This window comes from Anabas testudineus, chromosome 15 (genome assembly GCF_900324465.2).
Source record: "Anabas testudineus chromosome 15, fAnaTes1.2, whole genome shotgun sequence".
NCBI classification, from domain to species: domain Eukaryota; kingdom Metazoa; phylum Chordata; class Actinopteri; order Anabantiformes; family Anabantidae; genus Anabas; species Anabas testudineus.
Genome location: NC_046624.1, coordinates 10,441,715 through 10,458,231, shown reverse-complemented (window position 1 = coordinate 10,458,231; position 16,517 = coordinate 10,441,715). Strand labels below are relative to the sequence as shown.

Below are 16,517 nucleotides of genomic sequence, written 5' to 3'. Positions count from 1 at the left end.
TGATGCCAGTCATAACTACGTGAGAGGGGCCATAACAATCTACATCATCAACCTCCATCGATCACGAAAGAAAATTAAGTTGGCCGGGACGTTACGGGACAAGACTGTTCATCAGTACCTGCTGCAGCCGTACGGCACTGACGGACTAAGAGCCAAGTTAGTGTCTCAGACATACATACACAATCACAATCCAGAGGTACTGAATAATTGTTTCCTATTCCCGTCCCACTAGACAAAGCAAATGGTAAGAAACCCCAGGTTATAACAGGCACAGGAGTGCCATGATGCATTAAGATTAGTAGCAGGGATGATGAGAAACAAATTTCAAGGTCTTTATTTTAAACAACCAAATAATTATTCAGACCTTCGTGACATATTCCAAAAATCTTCACAGAGTCTTGCCAACCGAGTTGTAAAAGGAAACATTCACAGAACTCAGCGCTCTGTGAACGAGGAATTTGCCGTGTGTTTTCCCACATTTTTTAAAACCCGTTTTTTCTGTTCATGACATTAGATCACATTTTATATTCATAGCGTTTGCCCTCACAGAGCTATCATCACCTCAATATTTATAATGATATATTACACTTCATGTAACAAGGTGAATAACGTTTTCCTAAAACCTCCCTTCAAATAAAAGGTTTATACTTTCAGCCTTTTTCTCTCTCCTTTAAGCACTTGGCTTGTTATTCCGACCGAGACTTGAGCCTAAAATCCTGAATAATAGCCTAATGACTCAGGACTGGAGTGTCTCTAAGTGTGTGTGCTATACAACACCTACATACTGCCTTAATGGAGCCTTAGGCATGATCTTTCAATAACAGCATAATGGCGGAGGATGTTTTAGGTGTTAGAACAGGATTGCCAGGCAATTATTAGGAGAGCAAGCTAACGAGGGCTCTCAAGCCATAGGTTTTTTTTGTTGTTGTTGTTGTTGTTGTTTTTTTTTACCACAGGCAGCACAGGGAAACTTTTATGAAGAATTTAGCAACACCAGATGTCTATAAATTTGTCGGGGTGGTTGGACTTTTTTAGGCTTTAGGCCATATATTCAGAGCCGTGTCTGCCGACAGAAAGACTTGAGCAATTCAGTTTGATTCACGTTTTTTCTTTGCTGAGCATAATTTTATGTGACGTTTTATTGAATTTGAGGTTCACATAAAAATGTCCAGACCACTGGTCTTAATGCTTGTAGTATTATGAGTTTTACAATATAATTTAAAAATGTGTTCCTGTAATAATAACAGCACTGTAAAGTTTAGTTAAAGGTGACACCACAGTAGGGTTTAAGGAGATACTTTCTATGTATACACATGATTTATTATGCAACATATCACAATAGCTTAATAAACATATTTTAAATTTGATGCTTTTTTTTTTTTTTTTACAAAATTGTTCCAGTCGTGTTTGATAATTATCTTTTTACATTTGGCCCATGCTCCATTTTCAATAATGTGCACAGTGCACCTTGAGTTATAACCATGACTATAGTTATTTTTAAGTATTTTTTCATATTGTTTTAAAAAATTTGCTGTGGTAAGACTATTACTAAATGTTAGTCCATAATTTTAAGAAAGTCAAAAAAGGTAGGAAATTATTAATAGCTGCTTGTTAGCATTTAGCTAACAGATGTACCATTTTCCATTTACACCTAATGTTTGGATTGGATTTAATCCTCCCTCCTCAGACAAAATGGAGGGAAAAGTGATTTATCTGCTTGCAATATCCCAACATCCTACTGACATTTTATTATTGAATCTACAGTTTTACAGCAACCTGTTTCTCAGACAAAGCTCATTTTAGAGACCATGACCGGTTAAATTGTATTAAAATAATATTTTGAACATTTCTAAACCTTATTTTAAAAGTTCTTATTGTCACTTCTTGTAGCTCTTTTATTCATATTGCAAAGAACAGTATGAGTCCCTGTTGCTGAAGCTAAATATAAAATAAGTTCAGTGCAAAGGTCTCAAACCAATACAGTACAGAGGAATAGATCTGGTTACAGCAGCTGTGAAACTGCAATTTTGTAACAGCAGCACCCCCAAGTGTACAACTGATAGAATCATAATCATTTAAGACCTAAAGTAAAGTCCGTGAAATTATGCACATTTTCAGGCTTTTGATAATGCGGTAAAAATCTGACGCACCGCCTCATTTTTCTTTTACGGACATACACCAGTTTAGGTGTCAGAGGTAGGAGCTAATGCATTCTGTATTTTCCATCGTCTTCTCTTTCAGACATGTCCAGCTGAACGGGGAGAAGCTGCTCATGGTGGACAATGAATTCCCAGAGTTGAGACCGAAGACACTGAGGGCTGGACGGACAATAGCCATGCCTCCCATGACCATTGGATTTTATGTAATCAAAAACATGAATGCAAATGCCTGCCGAAGATAACGCTGACCCCTCACTGTCCCCTCCGAGGACACTTCAGTAGAGTGAACTACTGGCTCCCATGCAGTTCAGTCTTCTGGTATAACCAGTCTCTTTAACCATTATTTCTGTGGTAACATTAGAAAAAGTGTAGCAAATTACAATTAAACCCATTTTTCCCCTTTTCTCCTCACAACAACGAGAAATGTGCCCAAGACTAATAGAAGGGGCTGCACTGAACCCTTTTGTTCACCATCCATCCCTCATGCTAGAAGACCTGTTTGAACAGCGATGGGTTTTTTTGTCTTTATATGAAGTCTGATTTCACATTCTTTGACTTAAGTAAGCTACATATTTCTTGTCTTGGACGGTCAAACCTGGAGGTTGTTGTTAACTCTCACCGACAGACAGTATGAGAGAAAACTCAGCAGCATTTCTGAAGCATACCCACGTCAGCTTCAGTTTGACTTGATCCTTTCCACAAAGAGAACATGCTGTGGTGTGTGTAAGGTCATGCATGGACTAACTAAGTGCTGTGTATGTGTGTGTGTGTGTGTGAGTATGTGTGCGTATATGAGTTTTACTGGTAAAGCTACTGATATATGTCCAGCCTGTTCGACGCGCCGCTGAGAGTACACATTTCTTCCTTTGCCAGATCGAGCGGCTTAAAGGGGAAATCGGCTCTCTGTGTTTTTGTATGTTTTGTGTATCATTGCTCCTCTGCTGCAGGTTTCAATTGAAATGCAGTGAGTGTGGCAGCCACGATGTGTCACTGCTGCTGTTGAAGAACAACGTGAACTCGTCCGTAACATTAGTTCTCACTTGGCCTGCGTCCACACAAAACTCGGGTTATACTTTAGAAAACGTTCTAAAATCCCAGTTTTTCAGGTATGTTTAAACCTTAGTCCTCTTCAGTCTGTTGTCACATTTTATAATCCTTTTATGCTGCTATTTTTTAAATATACATTATTATATATTTGACGTATTTTTGTACAGATTTACAGTCATGTTATTAGAAAAATGTACATAAAAAGAGTGATGAATATAAATAACATAAACTTATTATGGTTTCTTACTTACAGTACACACCTAATTTATGTGATTAAATACTTTGCTTTATCTTTATATTATAAAAGACAGTTATATTAGTTTTACTAATGCCCTGACTCTTTAGTAAAAATGTCACAAATAAATTTAAGAACGTATTAATTAAATAATTGGGCAACCAAGATGTCATAGAAGCAGGCTTTTTTATGGAATTACATTAAGATGGTTTACGGTTCGTAACCAATGTTTAACATCTGCATTTATATATTGTTTTATTTCTTCATGTTTTGACTCCTATTTAAAGAAGAGCTTGTGATTCTGGAGACCAAAGCCACAGAAGGAGTAATAACTTTGCTGTGCTTATGTTGCCTGCCGTGTGTTCTGAACCAGCATAAATAAAGGCAATCATAACATTTCTAGATTTTCATGGCAGATGTGCAGAACATGGTAAATATAAAGAATATTTTCCCTCTGAATGTGTTTGTAGTTAATGCAGAGATGTTAATATTTCTTTGGGAGAGCATTATTTTAATATGTAAAGTGTGCCTATATATTATTTTTGGTTAAAAAAGTTTACATTGATAATAAACACCCATAAATACCCAAGCAGTTGTACATGTTCTCTATATGTATCAGTAAAAATAAAAGTCCTCGTGCCCCATTTGCTCTAAAATATGTATTTTTCAGACTACTTTAAACTTTGCCTAGAATCTCACCATGCTGAATGCAAGAGGCGAGTTAAAGGTACTATAGCATACTTCAGTGTAAACAGCCAAGTCTGTCATCTGAATGAACACACAGCAACACAACCAGGCTCCAAGGCAGTTCTCAGCATATGACAGGGATCTGCAGCAGCACATGTTCACAAGAAGAAGACAAAGCAGCAGCGAGATGAGATGATTTATACCTTCACGGGATCACAAAGAAAAGTAGAAATACCCTCAGATTGAAAGAGCATCCTAATTGTTAAAACTGCCAAATTCCAGCAGCACTGTTAATCAAAGCTTTCAGAGCATTAAAGGTTTGTGCTATCGATGCACTCACTCACTCATACGCTCACTCACTAATTCACTCTTACGCGCACATACACAAACCGTTACACTCTACGGCCCCAGATGTGAAAGCAGCTGGAGCGAGTCTTTGTAGAGTGCTGTCTTGTAAATGCATGAGGCAGCTGCTGATGGGAAACATGAAGCCGAAATGGGCAAAAACCTGCAGACATCAGCTTTGGCCCAGACAGATTAAACCTGGACCAGACTTGGCGCAGTGTCTGCTAATGCACATACAAGTGGGATCAGCTTGATAGGATCATGTCAAAAAGAGATGAAGCACTACAGTTAGATCATGTGCACTCTCTTTGACTACATTTCTCGTCGTTCAGGTGGCCTCGGTTTCTCCCAGACAAACTGCACTGAATCCTGTATTGACATTTCTCGTCAGTGAGTCATTAACGCTGGCGGCCCTTCAAGCGCCGTGATCCAGAGCATGTACATTTAATTATATTTGTACTTTAAGTTCCATTCGTGGGAATTGGGCTTTCGCTTTTATGTAAGTAGCAGAAACGTTTGGTCTCAGAAACGAACTTGGAACCGTCTCATTTTGCATGTGGTTCATTTTAAACAGGCTGACGTTGTTGACATGTAAGAATCAAACCAGACTTGCTAACACCTGGTCCGTTTAATCGAGGTTCTTGAGAAGAAAATAGTCTTCACTTTGAAGATCGTACATAGTGTATAGGCAGATTTAGATGAATATGCAGATACAGTGTGTTTTATTTGGGGAGCACATGCAAACATAAACATGCAGCTAAGGTACAGACAGATTGAGTACACTGAATTGGGCTGCACTCTCAAGAAAATGGTTTAAAAGTGTGATTATAAAACCTTTTTTAAATCAGCTACCTGTTCGAAACAGTCAGATTATGTATTAACAATCTAAAAAAACTGCAAGTCTGAAACTAAAAGCGTGTTTGTAGAGTGTGTAATAGGTCACCAATAACTCCCTAAGGGAATTTTGAGCATCGAACTTTCTGACGTCCGGACCAGGATCTTATCAAGCCACTTTGTTTGGCAAACTCTGCTTCACATTAACCTGCAACTTGTAATAACAACGCACAAATGTCAATTCAACTGACGAAATCCATTGGCGCTGCGATTTCGGAGCACTGTGCCGTGTTGGGCCACTTCTGCGTGACAGTGCTCCTTAGTGGAGGTAACTGTTACCCAGGCCTGCATAACACTGTTTATACTCTGTGATCCAGTCTGAGACATGCAAGGCCACCTTGGCCTGTTAACAAACACTGAGGATTCCATGATGTTTACTCTGTATATACAGGAGTCAGCTTAAATAAGATTTCCATGAATGCTAGAACCCCAGAAAACTGATGGACTAGATTAGACTTTGGCCCACAGAGTTACAACTCTTTGGCTTTTTTGGACCATTTTGACCCAAGCAAGGTTAATAAAACATAAATATTTATGTTCCTATGGGGCGTTTTGCTCCGCTCAGAGACCAAAACATACAATCACTGCTGAATATTATGATACAACACAGATTTGTTGTAGCCATCAAAACATTCTCTGAGAAACCTCCCGTTTGGTGAGTGTGTAGCTATATGCAGCATATACGCGTGTCGCCTTACGCCACTGATATGAAAAACCTGCATTAATTATGTAGGAGTAAGTACGGGAGACAATCTGGAGCTCATAGTGCACCATGAATTTCTTATGTCCATCATATAATAATAATAATGTGTTGATCTGAGCATGGTCGTGTTGGGACATTTTGCTTTGATGCTTTTCTCTTAAATTGAAAACACCCTCATATCTATGAATACTACTCTATATGCCTGCAGACTGATCTGAATTGCATTGTCAGGTTAAAGGTTTATGTGCAAATATTCAGCAGACAGGCCTCAAAGTGTGCATTTCTCTTGCTCCTTCTAGTGTGTGTGTATGTGTATCATGATAAAAGCACTATTTGATTCACTGGTCGTGTTTATGAGTTTAATTTCTCTACGACTTCGATTAAAGGGTTCATCTATTTCCCTGTTAGCGAATAAAAGGAATAAAAAGGCACAAACAAGTTTAATCCTAGTGTGAACAACCAAAGCTGAATTCCACAAATACCAAAGTGCGCGCAGCCTCTCGGTCATGTGCTCCACTTGATTCACCAGCACATGACTTTTTCCCTGCTTCACTGACCCCGGGGCTGTTCAGGAGCAGTGCATTGGGAAGAACAGCCACTCACAACCGACACTAACCCAGGACCAGCGACAGGACGCACCCCCGCAGCCCGACGCTCTGTTTTCGGAGCGGCTCGCGTCACATGACTCGGGGGGTTGCGCGGAGCTGCGCGCATTGCGGAAGGAAGCAGTCGACGAAGAAGTTGCTCCACAAGTTGCACCAAACACTGAAGAGAGATCGGGCTTTGGACTGCACTGAGAAACCGGACCGAGATGCCGCCGCCGAAAGCCCGCAGAGTGAGTTATCGTTGTGTGCTTGTTTGGCGCAGTTTGGGACAGTCGGATCGCAAGTTGATCAAAATGCATAAAGAATGGAAGGTTTGGGGTAAAACACGGGGTGTAATGTGCGGATCGGATTAGCTTCAGATGAAAAACATGAATTAACAAACAATAAATGTTAAAGCATCAGCAACAGGCTGATTTTATATGAATTTCACCACATGCTGGGTCCCAGCACAGCAGCATGATCTAATGCTTTACACCGGGCAGCTGGGTGCTTTGTGGTGGGTTGGCACACTAAGGAAGTGTTGCACTAACTTTTTTTTCCTTCCTGTAGGCCAGAAAAGGATCTCACACGTATATCTCCTAAAGATCATTGAAGTAACATACCCGGGAATCCTCCATCCCTGGGCTGTGTTTTATGTCTCCTGCCTCAAAGCTTTCGCCCTTCTTACTTTACAGAACACTGCATGCGGAGCTGTTGGCACAAACAGGGCATCGCAGTAAAGCCAGGACAGGAGCAGTGCCTCTGCGGTCCAGATGAAGTGCTTGCTTATAGCTAGTGAGAGCGCCGAGGTCCTCTTTCACTGGACCGACCCCGAATTCCAGCAGAATATCCAAGAGCAGTATGGGGCAGCTCAAGAGGAAGGCCAGGGGGTAAGGAGCAAGAAAGCCATGTTCAACTGATATGGTGCGTATGCTTTTTAACTTTGAATCTCAAACATATATTCTTTGTTTTATTTTTCAGCTTCCAGCGTTCGAGGACTGCATCAGCACTCTGTTTGCGCCCATCATCATCTCCTGCAGCACTATGGTGGACAGGCTGGGTGACAACTACACTGCCTTCACCACAGAAAACAACCACATTTACATCTTACACCAGGTAGCAACTGTCTGCCACTATAAAAGCTGTCCTTACCCCTCTATCAATTGGGTTTATGACCTAAAAAAATATTTTTCCAGACATATAGGACAAACTAAAAAGCAGATTTGCTTTCTTGAACTTCTATTTGCCGACAGTGTGACCTAAATGCAGCCTCTCTTAAAATGAAGCATCATGTTTGTCATGTGAGTCTTGTGAGGGAATCAAACTAGGCTTTGTCCCCCTGCAGCACATGATACAGTTATCAAGTCCAAACAGTCGAGGTGTTTCAGATCCTTTCAGTCCCAACAGACGTTTTGGTGTTTTCCAGCTGACATATTTATCTAAATACAGTCGCCTCCACTTTCTTGTCTTCTCAGTTCGATGAGTGTGTCTACATTGCTGTGAACGGAGATGGTGAGGAGGGAGAGGATGATTTGAGGAGGAAGATCTATGTGATGAAGAAGATGATTGAGGTCCTGTTTGGCATGGTCACCCTAAGCAGTAACCTCCTTAGAAAAGAGTAAGACGTTCTGTGTGTGTGTGTGTGTGTGTGTGTGTGTGTGTGTGTGTGTGTGTGTGTGTGTGTTCATTCTTGATACTGCACAGTTTTAACATAGCATCTGTTTGGTGTATGAACTGTGTTTTCCGCCACCAGACTGCGTCCTCAGGACACGGAGCAAAGAGCGAGGCTGTGGAAGCATCTCCAGGGCCTGCTGGAGACCTACAGCCACCTCCGAGCAAATGACCAGAGCTTCTTAGTGGAGGTGCATTGCTACTGTACACATCAGAAACATTGTACTCATCTTGAGGGAAGTTTGATTGTTGATATAGATTGTGAGAACAAGACGGTACCAAAAGACAAAAGACACACATTGGAACGATCAATGCAGCAGGACCAGAGATCTCTTTGAGCACTTCGTATAATGAAAATGCACCAGCTGCTCTCGTAACACCGAGCTTGACTAGTGGTGATTTGCCATTGAATTTTTCATATCCAACAATTAGTCTCTCTAACCCTTGCCCAGTCTCTAATCATCTCATGTGTCTGTGAATTGGTGAATTTTTAGCTTATTTACTTGCACAAGAATAAATGTGTGCATTTGTCTCCATCAAGTCACACTGGCTGAAAATGCCTGTCCTTACAGTTTTAGGATATAAAGTCAACCACTAGATGGCAGAAACGTATAGAAAGATACATTGTCCTTACTATTTAAAGCCCCTTTTGTAATTGGGTAGTGGGTTAACTAGACTGAAGCTCATGGTTGAAGCCATGTGTTATTAGTACTCAGCTATACACTGAACCAGGAGCTAAAACTAACTCTAAAGTTAAATTAATCAGAGTTAATAGTAACGCCCTGGTAGCTGAACATCAAAAATATATATTTTACAAATTATATTATTGTTACCTATCTCTTTTCCCTTCTGTCTCTCTCAGGCAGTGGAGAGGCTGATCCACCCCACACTGTGTGAGCAGTGCATTGAGTTCCTGGAGCGCCGTTTGGTTCAGCAGCTCAACAGCAGTGTGGAGAGAGCAGGAGAAGAGGTTTTACACGCCTTTATTCTGGTTCACACCAAACTGCTAGCTTTCTACTCCAGGTGCATGAGTTTCACATTTGTTCTGTAATATTTTTTATTAATTATTCATTTATTTGAATTTATTGAGGTATTATTGTAAAGTATCCTGTGGCTCTGTTCCTCCTCTTATTCCAGCCGCAGTGCGAGCACACTCTCCACCTCAGACCTTCTGGCCCTCATTATTATGGCACAGAATATGTATCCTAGCACTGTAGACCTGGAAGACCCAGGACCTGAGGTAGGACGTTTTCACAGCCACTCACCAAGCACCACTATGGTATGTTTCAGAGTGTTCATAATCTATTTATTCTGTGCATATTGTGTGTTTGTCTGTGAAGGACATTGAGAGTACATCGGGCTCTGGTCCGGAAAGTTTTTACACACCAGAACCCTCCCCTACAGACAGAGACTCAAGCAGTTCAGGTGGGTTAAATAGTGGACTCTGTGTATCTCTATGATCTTCTTATTCAACTATATAGATACTGTAGGACGTCTGTCATGTCCTGTTTATTGTTTGTTTTTACAGTCACTACTTACTCCACAAATAAATACGCAGACATAAACAATTCATTAAAAAAAATAGACACCTGGTTGCATAGATATATAGATACATATAGATACATATAGACTGATGCCCTTCCCTGTATCCCAGCCCACATTCTTATCCACATGTCAGAATTTATTGTTCAGGGCGAAAGGGACCAAAGCGCTTCATCATATTGATGTAATAAATCTGCAACAAGATGTTAGTAATATGAAGTCTGGATTGAGAGTGTGTTCACTTGTGAATTTAGAGACCTTCTTGTTCATTGCTACAGTTTTAAAGTCGTAAAATCTATATTTTTGTGTGTCAGCAGACAAGCCAGTGAGAGGAAGTACTCCTGTGTTTGAGTTTATCGACCCAGATATTCAGGTGATAATAATTCTGATTCTGTCCTAAATACACTGGAACGAGACCACAAAACTGACTAAATACTGATGTCTTCAGATGGCGGAAGACAGCTTGCAGGCGCTGGATTTTCCTCCACCTGACCCTTCAACGCCCCACAGAGTTTTCTTGGATGTCTCAAGCAAAGATGGGCTGTATCCCATGATGCCTCACTCCATGTACTGTCTGCCACTGTGGCCTGGCATCACACTAGTGTTGCTCACTAAGGTTTGTGGACACTAACACACACCCATGTATGTACTTTTTTCTTGCCTAAATGTAAATACAAATTCCTCTTTCAGTATTAACGTGTGTGGTTGGAGAGTTTTACGCTGCGTTCACAGTTACCTAAATACATCTTTGCTCTCTTGATGAGCTACTGAATCTAGGTATATCTCTGTCAGATTCCCACCAATGCAGTGGCCATGTCAGTGTATACGTTTTTGGAGGCATTCGCTAAGCTGGAGAAGCGTTTACGCGAAGGCCTTGAAGGTTCTGCTGCTACTAGAGGCCAACTGAACATACACGACATCCGCAACAAGCTGGATAAATTCATTAAAGCGCTGGCAACTAGTGAGATTCAGGTATGAGTTTTTAAGTGTGCTGTCTACCAATATTTTGATATAAATGATTTTTTTGTTGGTCAAATCAAATCACACTTATAAAAAGACGTGTGATTAATCACACATAGAGTTACAGTTTTGTTCTTCCATTTTCTGTCCAGTCTGCACAGTTACAAAATGTCTGGACGGAGTTCAAGAACCGAGCCTTTGCAAGAGGAGGACCCGGGTTCAACAGAAGGTAAGTCTGTTACAGCCCTCTGCTGGTCAAAATGCATCATAGCTCAGCTGTCGGATGGCCTATAAATGATTTTATTGGTGTTTTTGTTTTAGTCTTATCCCATGCTGTAAAAATATGAAGACTCAGCTGTGTGGTATATACCGACAGTGCTTTCTTATTGACTGTGGACCAGCCGACATTCCTCGACATCTCTCCCCTGGACTGCAGGATCGGGCTCAAACCATGGTGCAGTGGGTATCAGTTACCTGGATATCTTTTTGCACTATTTTTGTTGTTTATTTACTACTTTTTCCACATGTGAATCTTTCTGTATCAGTTTTTATCTGCAAGAGTCCACAGCCAGATACCTGATCACATGCATTTTCTTTGTTTCCTTGTCTTCTTCTGTTACTTCTCTACTCTTTTTCTATCACCCTTTGTTCCTCTCCCAGAGAGAAACTGATGGATTGGAAGGATTTCCTGCTGGTGAAAAGCAAGAGGAATATCACCATGGTGTCATATCCTGTCTGCAAAATAACCCTGCTCCCTATGATGCCATGCTGCTTTGCATAAAACAAAATTTGCAATATTTATAGAGGCACATGCTTTTAGAGGCCTTAACAAAATACATACACCTGTATGTACACCTAATGTTTTTAGGTATAACACACTGTTATCCTGAGTTTATTGATCTTGACCTAATCTCACTTACCTGGAGGATTTTCCAGGCCTCATCCATTTTATCTGTGTGGACCGATCCACCGGCCAAATGATTGCACCATCACTCAACATCACAGAACGTACAACATCTGAGCTGGGGAAGGGACCAGTGGCTCAGTTCATCAAAAACAAGGTCAAGCATATGAGAAATGCAACTAATTAGTGTGATATTTATTTACTGTTTAACTAGAAACTGTTCATCTTGTCTAGTTATTCAAGTCAGTGCAGAGAATCATTAATAATAATAATTAATTATTAAATTACAGTATATAAATAGAAGATGTGTTTATATTACAGTATTAAGTGACCTTCCTTGGCCGAATTCTCACTACTGAAAAGCACTGGGTCTTAAATTAATTTCTCTTTACTGATCCATACTCAAGGTTTGGAGCCTGGTCAGCACAACACGGCGCTTTCTCCGCAAGGGTTACTCCACCGTCACACTGCGGGATGGAGACTTCTACTTTTGCTACTTCCTCTGGTTTGAAAATGAAACGGTAAGTCACTGGCATGCCATGTTTTACTTTCCAATGTGCAAAATCAATTCAGCAGCCTAGGATACTGTGAAAGGTTAAAGACGGCATCATATAATGTGTATATGTGATCAATCAGGGCTTTAAGTTAGATGCAGGAGAAATACCTATCCTGCCGGATGACTCTGCCCCCATCGGGATGCTTGCCTGGGACTACTACAGGTAAACAACCGTGCATGGGAAAAAACATATGGTTAATGTAAAAGGTGCTGCTGACTACAGGAAGTAATATGTCCAACAGGAAACTGCTGCGGTACTACAGTAAGAATCACCAGGGTGAGATGGTGAAGTGCTATGAGCTGCTGACGGTTCACCTGGGGGTCATCCCCACTGAGATCATCCTCCAGCACTGCAGACAGCTGGCAAGCAAACTGTGGGAGCCATCACGCAATCCATTGCTGTAAACACACCCACACACTTGAACTCAGTAACCAAGGTGTTGAATAGCCAAGAACTAAAAAAAAAAAAAAAAAAAAACCTGTTTCTGTATGTAGTATATGTGTGTGTGTGTCTGTCTAATATACAGTGGCAAGAAAATATATGTTAACCTTTCGGAATTTTCTGCATTCATTTGTCATAAAATCTGATCTGATCTTCATCTAAATCAAGAATATTAACAAATATAATGTGCCTAAAATAATAACCAAAAGGGATAAAGACAAAGCTAAAGCAGTTCTGCAGGAAGAATGAGCTAAAACTCCTCCTGAACAATGTGCAGGTCTGATCCACAGCTACAGGAAGCATCTGGTTGAGGTCTGGGACCAGTTATTAATTCCACTTTAATTTCCACATAAATTTTTACTTTTTCTAGCACTGTGAGGTTTTTATGGTTGTTCTTAATAAAGACATAAAATGAAACTTTGTTATTATTATTTTAGACACATAATTGGTAATACTCTTGACTTAGATGATCAGATCAGACAAATTAATGCAGAAAACCATAAAATTAAGGTTTACATTTCTATTGTCATATGCGCATATGTTTGTGTGTGTGTGTGTGTGTGTGTGTGTGTGTGTGTGTGTGTGTCTTGTTTCCCATGTTTTCTGTAATTTTCATTTTGTTCAGAGATATGCAACCTAAAGTAATCTTCTGAAGCACTTATGTTCATGATCAGTCGAACACCACTGTGCACCATTATTGAGTTATAAAAATCGATATAGATAGTAGCACATCTTAATTACTGTAGATTCTAATATATTTTTGAATACTCATTTATGACAAATTGCCTATTTATTTGTAATGTTGGTTGATGTTGGTTTTTCACTTTTTAAAATTTGCAGTTGATTTTTATAAATAGAGATACAGTTCATTTGACCTGTATTACTTCTGTATGAATAAAACGTAATGATCTACTGTACATTTATCTTAGATTATATTTTGGAGACAATAAATATCAGTGGTCTCACATTCACATGTTTAGTAAGTCATTTCAAACAATTGAAGAGCACGGTTTGAACTATTGACTATTGGCTTTATTTCCACTCATGAAAATTACTGTACACATATTGATCAGCTGAAATTAAATAAGACATCATTAGGTTGGTTTTCATAATCATGCGCTAACCTTTAGAGTTTAATTTGCTCAACCATCAGTGAATCCTGGACAATGTGAGCATTTAAAGGTTAGTTCTTACAGTGGAGGGGAAGGGGGGGTTCTTCCAGTACAGTTACTGTATGGTCGACTCCACACAGGCTCACAGTGAGAGAGAGGAGTGCATGTTGAGCTCTGTGTATTATCAACTTCTTTATTACCGACTCACAGAGCTCCTGTGAGGTCAGTCACAGCTCCTGCAGCCACCAAGTCCCTCAAGAATAGTTTTTCGGCACTGACGTCATGCACCACCTGGATTGTGATAATAAAAGGAGCCATGAATGACCCACTGGAGGCAAAACCTGAGGTTTACGAGTCTTAAAAATGTGGTTTTAATCAAAGCTTACTTGAGCCTTCATTGCATCCATGCGTATGGTCTCATAGTAGTGAAGCCTGGCCTCTGGATGCTGCATATCGTACCCAAAACCTGCGAGGCTCACCTGGTCACAGAGCTGCAACGCCATCACCAACGCACTAGCGCCTAGTGTTGGCACCATCTGTGTGATAAAAGAAAATGTTCTGTGATGTATGCAATGTTTTGTTGGTTCTCATCTTGTCAAAAGGCAATTAATTATGTATATCTCATGTTACAACTTACATTTCCCTGTTTCAGAGCATATTTCTGTAAGACTTGTCCTGTCTTGTGAATAATTTCCGGATGTACGATTCTGAAGTTTTCAGGTTTCAGGGGAATATCGTCAACCACCTCCCTCCAGAACCACATTTTGGACCAGAAACTCTATAAAAACAGAAAAACAACGCAGCAGATGTGGAGCATGAGTGTGATCATGTGAAACCAGTGTACTACATGAGGTACTGTGACAAAACATAGCTCATGTAATGCACCGTTTCTGTGTGCAGCAGTTGCTGTGATGTAGGCTTACCAGAGGCTGTTTGGTGATGACAGAAGTGAGCCAGTCCAGGTCCAGGCTCTTGAAGACCACCAGGGCAACCATGGTGGTCTTTTGGTACTCATGTGCCAAGTGAGGTGCTCCCTCTGGGTAAATCAGGCGGATAGTGGTGCGGGAACCAGCGTCTCTTTCAAAGCCAGCCACTGGAGCATTGTTCAGCCTGGTAATAGAGATGAAAATGCATCTTTGAAACTGATAATTTTCCCTTAACCTCTCCCCAGAGTATGCCATCAGCAACCTAGTAAGTTATCCTTCCACCTTTGTCTGTTGAGCATTGGCACTCTTACCTGATAATGATGTCATACTGATCTATATGAGATCCAAGATGGCTCCCATGAAGAACCCCACCACTGCCCACCACCACACATCGTCTGCAACTCCCTTCTCTCCTCAGTGACGGGGGCAGGCCAGGCTGAGGTAGAGAGGCAAGAGCAAGGGCTAAATGCTCTTCTGTGCCCTGGAGCCCCAGAGGAGGGGACAAATCCCAAGGCACAAGCCTGTCGTGCTGCACAAACACAGGGATGTCTAGAAGACCTTCAGAGCAGGACAGAGGTTTGAGGTGGTTCAGACACCAGCGAGGTTGACAGGGCTCTGATAGCAGGGAGGCTGATTGATTTATTAAGACCTGTAGAGAGAGGTTAGATAGGAGTTTGGTGAGAGTGAAGAAATTAGCCAAATTGTTTACTAGGATATGTGTCCTTACCAAATCTTTGGGATGTTGGTTGTCATCATGGACCTTATCCAAGGGGAAATATGCAGGAATTAGAATAGCTGAGTAGCATCCAATGAGCAGCATTAGACTGAAGGAGATGTTCTGTCTCCTTTACAGCAGAGAAGAAAACATGATTTGGTTTATAGCATTAAATAACGGGTCCACAAAATACTGTAAATATGCCATCTGCAGAGATGTACCTGCTGAGGAAAAATTCCCTTGAGTCAGTATTTAAGGCCACGGGCTGTTTGACAGGTGTTGGTGTTGCAACCTCAGGCAGCAGTGGGGAGCCATCATCTGGGTCATCAACACTCAAGTGATTCAGCGTTACCATGGCACCTGTTCTTCCACCTGAAACCCACACAGATTTTTTAACTCTTAGTGATTATAACTGGCATCAATAAATAACAAAATGCTTCTCTCTATAGTCTCTATAGGCTCTTTTTAATACATACAATCAATTACTTATAATGCTTAGAGTACCATTTACCTATTTACTACAAATGTAAACCATTGTTGTCTTATGAAATTGCTACCACTAAAAAAATAAATCAAATCTGTTTGACTAATAAAAACGATACAACTCACATCCAGGCTGGTGGAGAGATCAGCTGATAGTTAACTGTCTGTTCCTCTGTGCTCCATGGTTGAAAGGAAAGAAGCAAGAAGTCATGTGCAGCTAAAATGGCTGCTGCTTCATATCCTACTGAACTCTGCCACTTCTCTCAGTAACACTGGTTAACCATTAACATGTCACTCAGTCACATTCTGGCAGGAATGCCTGTAAATAAGTGTGTGGTCCTGTCCACTCAATAACATTTTGCATGGAAATGTTTGCAAGAAAAAGGAAGTATCCATTATGTGTGAGAAAAGACAAGAAATCACTAAAGGACCCCTTAAATGTCGGATATGATATAAAAGGATAATTTATATATAAATATCTGTATATATATATATATATATATACAGTATATATAGTATCTTAAACCAATACAATGCTTTCATGGAAAATCA

At 40.5% G+C, this 16,517-nt stretch overlaps 3 protein-coding genes across 4 annotated transcripts in view; 2 read left to right on the top strand and 1 right to left on the bottom strand.

Annotated features, from left to right (window-relative positions):
- hpse2 (heparanase 2) overlaps positions 1 to 4,008 on the top strand; it is a 46,653-nt gene extending 42,645 nt beyond the window's left edge. The window contains exons 11-12 of the mRNA XM_026353849.1: positions 10 to 156; positions 2,242 to 4,008. Of these exons, the coding sequence (XP_026209634.1) occupies positions 10 to 156; positions 2,242 to 2,401 (307 nt within the window). The 3' untranslated portion in view covers positions 2,402 to 4,008. The remainder of the gene's footprint in view (positions 1 to 9; positions 157 to 2,241) is intronic.
- A 2,633-nt stretch (positions 4,009 to 6,641) lies between these two features.
- On the top strand, positions 6,642 to 12,765 carry hps1 (HPS1 biogenesis of lysosomal organelles complex 3 subunit 1). Of its 2 annotated transcripts, none has more exons than XM_026355892.1 (18): positions 6,642 to 6,905; positions 7,350 to 7,544; positions 7,636 to 7,770; positions 8,130 to 8,272; positions 8,408 to 8,516; positions 9,188 to 9,348; positions 9,463 to 9,565; positions 9,666 to 9,750; positions 10,182 to 10,240; positions 10,316 to 10,483; positions 10,660 to 10,839; positions 10,980 to 11,056; positions 11,149 to 11,286; positions 11,488 to 11,553; positions 11,744 to 11,888; positions 12,139 to 12,252; positions 12,368 to 12,450; positions 12,530 to 12,765. In XM_026355892.1, exons 2-18 carry the CDS (start codon positions 7,428 to 7,430, stop codon positions 12,690 to 12,692), a joined length of 2,046 nt encoding a protein of 681 aa, XP_026211677.1. In that variant the 5' UTR covers positions 6,642 to 6,905; positions 7,350 to 7,427; the 3' UTR covers positions 12,693 to 12,765. The 2 variants fall into 2 exon arrangements, with proteins under 2 accessions (XP_026211677.1, XP_026211678.1); XM_026355893.1 differs by having other exon boundaries at positions 6,643 to 6,905; positions 10,185 to 10,240.
- Positions 12,766 to 13,746: 981 nt separating this feature from the next.
- Positions 13,747 to 16,209, bottom strand: st3gal7 (ST3 beta-galactoside alpha-2,3-sialyltransferase 7). Its single transcript, XM_026355894.1, has 8 exons — positions 16,092 to 16,209; positions 15,704 to 15,854; positions 15,495 to 15,612; positions 15,079 to 15,416; positions 14,765 to 14,951; positions 14,479 to 14,619; positions 14,228 to 14,377; positions 13,747 to 14,132 (listed from the first exon to the last, which is right to left on the bottom strand). Exons 2-8 carry the CDS (start codon positions 15,835 to 15,837, stop codon positions 14,046 to 14,048), a joined length of 1,155 nt encoding a protein of 384 aa, XP_026211679.1. The 5' UTR covers positions 15,838 to 15,854; positions 16,092 to 16,209; the 3' UTR covers positions 13,747 to 14,045.
- Positions 16,210 to 16,517: the final 308 nt, after the last annotated feature.